This window comes from Artemia sp. Qi Xiang Cuo, chromosome 5 (genome assembly GCF_049724085.1).
Source record: "Artemia sp. Qi Xiang Cuo chromosome 5, ASM4972408v1, whole genome shotgun sequence".
Classification (NCBI taxonomy): domain Eukaryota; kingdom Metazoa; phylum Arthropoda; class Branchiopoda; order Anostraca; family Artemiidae; genus Artemia; species Artemia sp. Qi Xiang Cuo.
The window spans coordinates 10,249,475-10,259,683 of NC_142798.1; the positions used below are offsets into that span (position 1 = coordinate 10,249,475).

General features: G+C 37.2%; 3 protein-coding genes across 7 annotated transcripts in view; 1 reads left to right on the plus strand and 2 right to left on the minus strand.

The window, feature by feature from the left end:
* The window catches only part of LOC148951791 (carbohydrate sulfotransferase 11-like), a 45,404-nt gene extending 36,074 nt beyond the window's left edge, over positions 1–9,330 (minus strand). Inside the window, exons 1-2 of one of the 5 annotated variants that reach the window (XM_089088720.1) lie at positions 9,183–9,259; positions 922–1,011 (exon numbers count right to left, since the gene is read on the minus strand). The gene's annotated coding sequence lies outside the window, so the exon portion shown is untranslated. Of the gene's footprint in view, positions 1–921; positions 1,012–9,116; positions 9,136–9,182 lie in introns of those variants that run through there. The other 4 variants (XM_089088721.1, XM_089088722.1, XM_089088719.1 and 1 more) reach the window with 4 other exon arrangements.
* Positions 2,934–3,575, minus strand: LOC148951792 (uncharacterized). The gene has a single exon (XM_089089067.1). The coding sequence runs from the start codon at positions 3,573–3,575 to the stop codon at positions 2,934–2,936; it is 642 nt and encodes a 213-aa protein (XP_088945193.1).
* LOC148951793 (zinc finger protein 862-like) lies at positions 7,077–7,811 on the plus strand. The gene has a single exon (XM_089089068.1). The coding sequence runs from the start codon at positions 7,077–7,079 to the stop codon at positions 7,809–7,811; it is 735 nt and encodes a 244-aa protein (XP_088945194.1).
* Positions 9,331–10,209: the final 879 nt, after the last annotated feature.

Genomic DNA, 10,209 nt, shown 5'->3' on the forward strand with positions numbered 1-10,209 from the left:
TTTTTTGTCTTTTGTTGCAACTCCTTGCTGGTTTAAATAAATTTATATCAGTTTTTTATAAGAAAGCAACGCTGCTTTATTGACTTTTGTCCTAAAAAATAATAAAATTCGGTTACTACAAATCAATAGAACGAGATTTTCAGCTTCCAATTTTATTATGTTCTGTCTTCATCCAGGCTCTCTTTGGCCTTTTCTACTTAACCTGCATCTTTTTTTGGAGAATAGTATCAATCTAATTCATTTTTATTTATAATATTTCGTCTTCATGATGCTCCTGTGGTCCAGAGTACTTGCCATAAAATTTCAAGCTGACCAGACAGAAAGAATGGGTGATCTTTTCTGAGAATCGCAAATCAACTTAACCCAACTTTTTTCAAATATTTGTTCCTCTTAACTTTGTTTTGCCTACTGTACATTCTCAGTAGATCGCAACCTCATCGCAACAACAAACCAAATTAAATCCTATTTTGGTCTCATGAAACATAGAATCAAATTTGTTTCAGTACTTTTTTTCATGAAGTTTCATTTTCTTTGTTAAAATGTTGTATATATTTCAAGCTAATCATATTTGGGGAAAAAATCGAGTTTCTTTGTATTAAAAATCAACGCAACTGATGTCTGTTAATTTTTTTTTAACATTGGCAGCCCCAAGGAGACCTCCCTCGGTCAAAAGTAATCATTTTTGGCGCCTGCTTCAGATTCTATCGATACAACCAGACTTCAAAACGTTTGCTTTCATAAAGTTTTACCGCGGCCGGTTTACATTCCCTAAAAGTTTCCGGTGACTTAACAAAAATTGCTAGCAAAATCCTAAAAAAAAATCCAAATATTTCCAGAAAAAATTGCTGACACATTTTGCTATTAAATTAGAAAAAAATCAAAGAAATTTCGAAGAATAAAGGGTACGGTCGAATTACTTACGAAAGGAAAGACCCCGTGCTAAGTACTTGAAGAACGGCTTTGTAAGAAGCTATACTTCCATCTTGAATGGTCCCCTATGGCAATTTATACCTGGAAACACATCGAAAGATTCATTCAAAGAAAAAGAATAAGGGGCCAAGCTTCACTCGGTAAAAAGAAAGACATTTTTTGGGAAATCTATTTTCATGTTTTGTCCTCTTCTTCAATTTTGATCCCTGCTTCAGACGTCAGGTGTCGATACAGCCGGACTTGGAAATGTGTGTTCCTATTGAGTTCTGTTCCATCAAGCATGTCAGAGACAAAACAAATTCTGGGCCCATTTTAGGCTGCCACAAATCAATACAGACAAAATTGGGTTCAAGTTTCTTCTATATAGGGATTTACCTGGTATTTGGGCTAACGAATGTAATTCTTCAGCCAATGGAGACACGGAATCTAAGAGTCGCTTTGAAAGCAATAAATCTTTAAGACTTTTGAACTGAGATCACCAAGAAAGTCGAAGTCCAGTGATTCATTTTGGTCTGAACTTGAACTGATCTTATCCTTGCAAAATCTGTTACCTATATTGAGGCAAAATAGAACTCTTTCTGTTTCTGTGTGCAGGGATCCCCTTAAACCAGAAATTCTATTAGAATTTTAAAAAAAATTTCCCAGCCCTTTTTAGACAAAACATTAACAATAAGAGGAAAAATATAGGCCTAACACCCCTTCTCCAACTATAAACTTAATGTCCCTCCAGCTCTCCTTGAAAGATTCAATTTATTCTATATTACGAGAGACAGGTTCATTGCACAAGAGTTCTTAGGCAGATCAGAAACAAATTTGTTTGGGGTTCCTTCATTCCTTCTACAAATACAACAATTGATTCATTTTTATACAGCTCTAGTGCATGTTGTATCAACTTATTCCTCCAACTCAAAATGAGATAGTAGGCCAAAGATCCAAAATTTTGACAAACTGGGTTATCCTTTTCTGACTTGTTTGCTCTCCCCCAGCTGCTTTTAGGCTGTTCCAACTTTCATAGTTTTTTTCCACATTCTTGGTCTCTTGTAGCCCAGCCAACCTTCTGACCCAGCCAACTTTCGTTGCTGTCTTTCGACTTGCTCTAGGCTTCTCTGACTTTTTTTTAAATTCCTTCCAGCTTAGACCAGGCTATTCTCACTTGCATAGTCCTTTTCCAATCTTGTTAGTCTCCTCCACTCTCCTTTAGTCCCAAACAACTTCCTGTACCATCTTTCGACTTCTTTTCATTCCTTACGATTTGGTCTAGTCTTTTCCGACGTTTTCGATCTCCTTTATCTTCTCTTTGGCTATTCCGATTTTATAGTATTTTCCTGACGTTCTTTCTGTCTTCCAGCCCCCTTAAGTCCCATCCGATTTTCTTTACTGCTTCTCTACTTATTCTTGGCCTTTTCAACTCATTTTTAGTTCCTTCCATTTTTGCTTAGGCTCTTCAACTTTCATAGTCCTCTTTCGACTTCTTTGGTCTAATCAACCTCTAAAATTCCATCCGACTTTCTTTACTGCCTTCTCACTTGCTTTAGTCCTTTCTCAACATTCTTGGTTCCAAATATGACAATCAATTTTTTTTTTTTTTTACTGAAAAATTTGGTCAAAATTGACTTTGTAATCGGATATAAAATTAAATAACGCAAATAAAAAATTAATAAATTACAATTTGTGAATAACTGTTCAATAGGAAAAAATCCTTTTATTTGACATTGAAACACCAAAAAAAATCTCTGGATATTTCAGTCACTTACACAGTGGTCGTCTTCAGCAGATAAACTAAAATAATGCGAACAGAACACTGACGTTTGTGTTTAACAAAAAATTAGCTACATACTGTTTAGCACACCTATTTTGTTCAAAAGAAGTTCTATTTTGTATAAATGTCATTTTCATTAAGTTGCGATGTAACCACGCTAGCAAAAGTAATTTTTTCTGTTTCCGTTAAGCATCACGAAGTGAAAGCTGTCGCGTATTCTTAATCGAAGACCCAATTGGGAGACCTATGTATGTGAGTACAGTGGTGGGTGCCACCTTGGTGGTTGGTACAGTGGAGGGTCATCTAGACGGACACTATCGGGCCCATGACTACTGTGAAAATCAAAGAAGAGAACTTGGGACTTTGCAGCATTCATGCTTAGTCCTATTCGTAGATATCTATCAGATATGTTATCAAAACTCCGTTGAAGACTAGCAATTGACCGGAACGAATCTAACAGATCAGCCGCACAACAAAGCACTGATATATCCATCCCTATTGAAATGCAACTAATAGGTAGAGCAATATGTACAGTAAGAGACTCATTGTTGTAGATAATCATTGTTGTAGATGTGATGGAGCCTTGCTTTATTCTGACGAGCACATGAAGCTCATTATTCAAAAGTACTTTTCCCAACTTCAAACGAACTTTTAGGTGCCTAAACATATAATATAACGGGACAATTACTTCAAGACTAACACCTTGGCTCTGCAACTCCAATGTGGGCTGCGAGTCAATAAGGGAACCAAAAACATTTGTAACATCGTATGGTCTGAGAAACAGAGTGCTTCCAGATGTTTCTGTATCCCTGAGTATATTACAAAGACTCCTAAGGCCATGACAACAACCTAAACCTGACTGGAACCCGAACTGGAATGGCGGCATAATACACTTTCCTTTTAAATGACCAACAGTCAGAAGCTAAAATACCTTTGCCAAAATACTTGAGACAGTCACTGGCCTATATGATGAACGTGATGATTTGGGTTTATTCTTTTTCAGAATTAGACTAACCACTCTAATGCATAAGCTGTCCGGAACGATGCCAACGTTAAAATTCATTTGAAAAAGTAATGAAAGGGATTTATACAGGAAGTCACTTGCGATAATAAGATGCTGTTGGCGCCAGCCGAGAGTTTCTTCTTTCTAAGCTTCAACACAGCCTCCTTAATAGCAGACGATGTAATCACAATAGAATTTGGTTTTTGATTAGAATCAAGCAATGAAGAAATCTCAGTGTCGAAAAAACTTTCCATATTTCTATTAGGCCTTAAAAACCAACTTTTAAAATCAGCACCCTACTCAGACTCTGGGATACTATCAGGCCCTCGTGGTTCTACTTCCCAGAATGACGACGAGACTTCCAGGGGTGGTCAGGGTCATTTATAATCTTCACAGCTGTAATCGTCTTAACCGCCACTAGATGCTCCTGTCGAGCATTCCTAAAAAATTACTTCTAGACAACATTTACGACAAATAAATCTAGACAACATTTACGATCCCAGCCCTTGGCCTCTCAAAACGTATCCGCCTCACTGGAATCGCCGCCTTATCAGCGCACTTCAGTGCATGGATTATTTGCTCAGAGTATAGGTTTAGCTGTAGCCTTAATTCATTTTCTCTTAGGTTGATACTTGACTGTGACAGGTAGTATGGAACCTTCAGTTTCACTAGGATAGGGTAGCATAACTCGAAAAATTCTGGTGCGCACAAGTTACTCAACATTTTCTTCAAAAACTACTTGGGTTGAGAATCGCCAGATTTGGCCTTCATGGCGGGTATCAAGACACATACAGGGAGATGGTCGCTGGCGACCTGATCGTCCATTACTGTCACACAAAGGCCTGGGCTGCCTGAATAAATTACATGGTCCAGATTTGACGTAGTGCTAGCCTGGGATAAGTATTTTAACTCCTTGTTCTTTTTAAGTAATCAGAATGAGGGAGGGAGCATACTTATAATAGTTTCAGAACGTGGACGTTTAGAATGGGTTAGATTACAATTAAAGTCACCTGTGATAACACATCTACGAAACGAACGGAGAGTTTTCTTAGCAGAATTCGCTAGCCTCAAACAAGTGGAGGCAAAACGGACTTTGGAAGCTTGGTCACCATAGTAGGTAAATAGATATTTTTTACAGCAAGAGCCTTAAAAGCTGCGGCGACAAAGCATTCACAAGCTTCTAGGGTTTAGAGTTGAGACTTGCTTAGCACTACGAGGCCTCCGTTGGGGCGACCTCGGTTCTTCCGGTGAAATGCTGCTTAGAACACTGTGACAAGAGCGCAAGGTGGGCTTGTAAGCAGGGTTGCCATCTTGCACACTTTTCGTGTGAAATGCTCTCTTTTTTTTCATTGCACTCTTTCACACCACGGACCGGACTTGCACTCTTTTTGCCCATTGTTTGCTCTTTGCACTCTTTTTTGCACACTTTTATGAAATGACGATAGAAAAAGTAATAAGAGTCATAAAAATTAAAAATTAAACCATTCAAGTGCAAAAGATAGAACAGGTAGCTGGTATGATATCTGTTATCTATGCCTGGGCCGTCCCCCAGGCGTCTTTCTCGTTTTTTCAGCCATTTACCAAGAAGTACATCAAAGCATATAAAAGCAGTGAGAACATGGTAAATTAAAATTGAGTTTTACAGAATGACATTGAAAGCTATTATAAAAAACCGTTCTTCGTTAAAATTGGAGAATCGGTACGAAGCAGGAGCTTGGTCGATACAGAGGCAATAACCAAATTAAAACTTCCAAAGTCCATTCTCGAACTGATAAAATTGTGCAAAGACTTTAGGTCTCTGCACCATTTTAAAGCGTGAATGACCCATATCTTTTTGTGATAGTCATTTTTTCTGAAACCCATACTATCAAAATGATATAAAAGGGTAAATTAGGAAAATATGGGGTAGCGTAAAATTGTAGTTTAGACTTTAGACGCTTCTTGCTATCCTGGAAAGCAGCTGAGTTAGGTGAATGACACTCTCAGAAATCAATCCAGTTCCAAAAATATTCGAGCCAATTGAAAATGACAACGAAAATGGGGAAATATTGAGCAGTTCATATTTTTGACCTATCAATAAAGTAGACATACCACTCCATGCCTTTTCTTATGCTCTTTCCGAATACTATAATTGTTTTTGGCGCAAATTCACTTCACCCCACCCAAATATACCAATTCAGGGTATATATTTGCACATTGAGATGGGGGTGGGGGTAAAGTTCAAGCTTACCTCTATAGTCAGAATTGCATCCTGAATTCAAATTTGACATTCCTTTGCGTCAGAAATGAACTTCACAAGCCCCTCTCCCTAATGAGTAAATAAATACCTTAGGGGTTGGGAGTAAAGTGAATTTACGCCAAAAGCAATTAGTATATTTGGAAAGAACATAAGAAAACGAATCGAGTGGTTTGTTGACTTTATTCATCGGTCAATAATACGAACTGCTCAATATTTACCAAAAAATGAGCAATATAGTACCAAAAAGACAGGTATACTAAAAAATAATACTTTTCTATGGATGCTTGAATTATGCAGGCCTATCTTAGGTTTGATAAAATTTTTGAAGACTCAAAATTTCAGTTGGGGGAGGGGGTAAACTGTGGCCAGGTATGGATTATCCACATCAATTTCGCTTGCTGAATATTAAGTAGGATTGAGTTTAAAACATCTTTGTCTTTGCCAAGCTTTGCTTATGGATAAAGCTTTACAGAAGTACTAAGTGCTTATATCCCCAGTTTTAAGCAAAGATGATTGTAAAATAAGCTAATCAGCCTTTTTAGCATTCCCGAGAGCCTCTACAGTAAGCAAGTAATTTTATAAAAGAGCCAAGGAGAAAAGAGGTGTCTAATATTTCTGTCCAAGCCTTTTTCCTTTTTTGCATACTTATTTCAGCCTTGTTTTTAACACTGTTAAAAAACAGGAAGTTTTTTCAACTGAAAGTAAGGAGCAACATTAAAACTTAAAACAAACAGAAATTTATTTGAAGAGGGTTGCCCCCTCCCCAACACCTTGCTCTTCACGCTAATGTTTTTTAGTACTTTTAAAAAAGCTTCTTTTTGTTCTACTTAAACGACCCTTGTGTTTCAGGAGTCGTTCTTAAAGAATACGGGCACAATTCGAACTTTAGCGTAAAGAGTGAGGTGTTGAGGAGGAGGCAACCCCCTTAATATACGTTGTAATTTTTTTCAGTTGAAGTTTTAATGTGGCTCCTTACTTTCAGTTGAAAAAAAAATTATTTAATTTCTGATCGTTTTTTAAAGGATGCCAGGACTTAGCTTACTGTAAAATGTGTTATAAAGACATAATCGGATGTGTGGCAAACGTGAGACGCCATCTTAGAACAAACTTCCTCAAGAGCAGGGTTCAGAACAATCAGACATAAAATGCTGCAGCATCAAGGCCTTCCCAAAAAATTACAAGCTGAGTCTATAATTGAAGCCAGGTTGAAGCTTATATTGCGGGTCGTCTTGGAAGACATTCCCATTACAAAAATGGACAATTTAATCCCAGTCCTGAAAAATGTTTTTGAAGACTCAGAACTTTGTAAAAGCTTCAATCAGGGCAAAACTAAAACTACTGGGATAATTAGACACGTCATTGCCCCTATAGAAAGAGATGTGCTTTCTTGTGAACTGAAGAAAGCTCATATCTCTTTAATAGTTGACGAATCTACCGATAAATCTTGGCAGAAGGTCTTGGTCCCTATAGCAAAGTACAAAGACTCCAAAGATATAGTCCGAGAAGACTTTCTGGGGCTTTTGCCAGTAAGTCATGACAGTTCAGAAGGGCAAAAACGTCTAATACTTGGACAATTGGGAAGCCTAGGAATACCTTTGCAAAATTTGATGGCGATTGCCTTTGACAATGCCAGTATTAACACTGGACATCAAAAAGTACTTGGTGTACTGTTAAAAGAATATGTGCCAGATTTGCTTGTGCTAGGCTGCACTATCCATTGCCTTTCTCTCTGTTCTGCATATGTAGCTAAGACGTTGCCAGGTGGATTTGACATTTTTATACGTGACATAGTTGCGTATGTGGCAAATAGCCCAAAAAGACAGGATGAACTAAGGATCTACCAGCATTTCCGTCATGTGGAAAACCATAAGCTTTTGTAAAATTCAAGTACGCGATAGCTCACCCTTAAAGCTTCCGTTGAACAGATCCTTGAGCAGTGGAACCCACTCCTTTTATTCAACTATGGTTCAGTTAAAGATCTAAGCAATCAAAATAAACACCTGCAAATTTCAAGCAGAGTATTACCTTTTAAGATAAAAAAAAAGAATGATAATCATTATCTAACTTATTATTTAGAGCTTGATTTTCTAACTTTATTTTAAATACAATTAAAAATTTAAAGATGATATGTTTATCGGTAGAAGGATAACTGATAATTATGTGTAAATGACGTAAGAAATTAAGAATGGTCAGAACAGTGAAAGGGGCTGCGCGCGCGGCGGCAGCCGCGCGGGCGCAAATTTTTTGACTTGCACACGCTTTTAACAACTTGCACTATTTTGGCCTTGACTTGCACTCTTTTTTGGCGCCGGCAGTTGGCAACCCTGCTTGTAAGGGGCAACCAGTCTCTGGAAATAAAATGTTCTTGAAGGCACACGATACCGAATTGCTCTACCAGCGACTCAAGAAAACGAAGCTTCTCAGAAACCTCGCCGTTTATGTTCCAGGATATAATTGAATCAGCTTTGTGAGGCCTGTAACATTTCTAGGGAAGGATCAGAAAAGGCTCATCTCTGTACGCATCATATCCTATTCTTGACGGGTTCGCGATTGCATGATCTAAGTCCACTTGGTCAGGGAAGCATACTTCGAAAGTCCGTGAGTCACCACATTTTTCTACCTTGCTACATTTATGGCAATAAAAGAGAATAGGGAAAGGATTTTCCCTATTGAACTGCTATTTATGCGTCATGAAAAGGTAATTTGGCCTTTGAAAAAACATCATGAAATTACAAGCTGAAAACTATTGGAATTGAACATATTGCAAAAATTACACTCTTTCCCCTCCCCAGAAACTTTAATGGATTAATGTAACCACTTCCGCGGACTAGAACACTAAATATTAACTATAACCTTCAGGATTATGGTGCGCATTTTCTAGTTTCAAAAAATTAAAAGTCTAAAACAATCCACTGAGAAACCACGGTAAATAATATTTTTCTGAAAGACAAGGAAAGATGTTCAAACTGAAATACGATCCAACTAAACTAAACGATGATAAATTGAAACATTAACAAAGCCTAAATCTTTCGCGCAAAATCCTCTGCTTCTTTCAATGTCAAATTTATCTAAAACGCTGTTTGCATTAATTTAACGTCCACTTTCTTGTGCTGGAGCGTAGTTCTAAGTTTTTTAAATTAGTCTTTCCTCCCAATTATGAAAATACGGGTAAAGATCATGGTTACCTTAAGTAAAAAAATATCCCCCTCCTTGGCAGTAAATATTTACATAATCTATTCAGTCCTAAATACCTTTGCAGATACTGTGAAACACGTCCACGAAAAAAAATATCCGTTATTTTCAAGCAGCAGAGCTTACTGTTTTAAATAATAAAGAATGCCAAGAAAATTGCAGCTAGACTGACTACCAGCCTGTTTTTAACTATAATAACAAAATTGCATGTTGCATGACATTGCGAAAAACCAGTATCCATTGACAGGGTTGCCGTTAGTGCATGAAAAATTGGACTTTTCAAATCATTCAAACAGAGTTGTGAAACTAATAAGTAACGCATACTGATTGAAGTAGTATTTTTTTTTTATGAGGAAAAGTGAAACTGGTTTGATTTTATCTGATTTAATACATTTTTCATACTATTTCTGACTAGCTCAGCTTTTTTCTTTATTTACCCGTTCTTAGTTTTTATTGTTCTTTTTTATTGAAAATTTAAACTCGTATGAAACATGTCTGCTAATTTGTCTTTGTTTCTAGAATAGAACAACACCCTCTGTGCAGTCAACCATGCTGATATGTCTCTTATGAAGTATGCATAATGACAAGTAAACCAAGGTTGCAAAAAAAAAATAAAGAGATGAAATCACCAGCTTTTAATTATGTAAATTCTCTTATATTACTCATGGTAGGAAATATAGCTTATAAACACGATAGAACTCTCAACCAGGGAATTATAGTCCTTAACTTGAAATATAACCCTGACACGTCTCTCCTTTCCCCGTACTAACAGGAAGCATTTTTTTTATTTCTAAAGGGTTATTGTGCACAATATTGGTCGAGACAGGCGAAAAGGGATCATATGGAACGGTAACGATAATTGTCATATACCTCGTGTAAATCGGCACTCATATCACTCTGTTTTAGTGTCACATGGCATCGGAACGCGCCTCTTTTGGGCATCGTTTCTGGAAGTTTGAATTAAGAAACCAGAAAGTATACCATCGGACTCGTCATCTTGGAAAACTCTAAGATGGAGATTTAACAGATTTAATCGGAGCGTAGAATACTTTTGCGAAGCGAGTTTAGTTTCAGGGTGGCAAACGT

Coding starts and splice junctions, on each gene's coding strand:
- LOC148951792 (XM_089089067.1), bottom strand. CDS start 3,575: ATGCCGCCATTCCAGTTCGGGTTCCAGTCAGGTTTAGGTTGTTGTCAT.
- LOC148951793 (XM_089089068.1), top strand. CDS start 7,077: ATGCTGCAGCATCAAGGCCTTCCCAAAAAATTACAAGCTGAGTCTATA.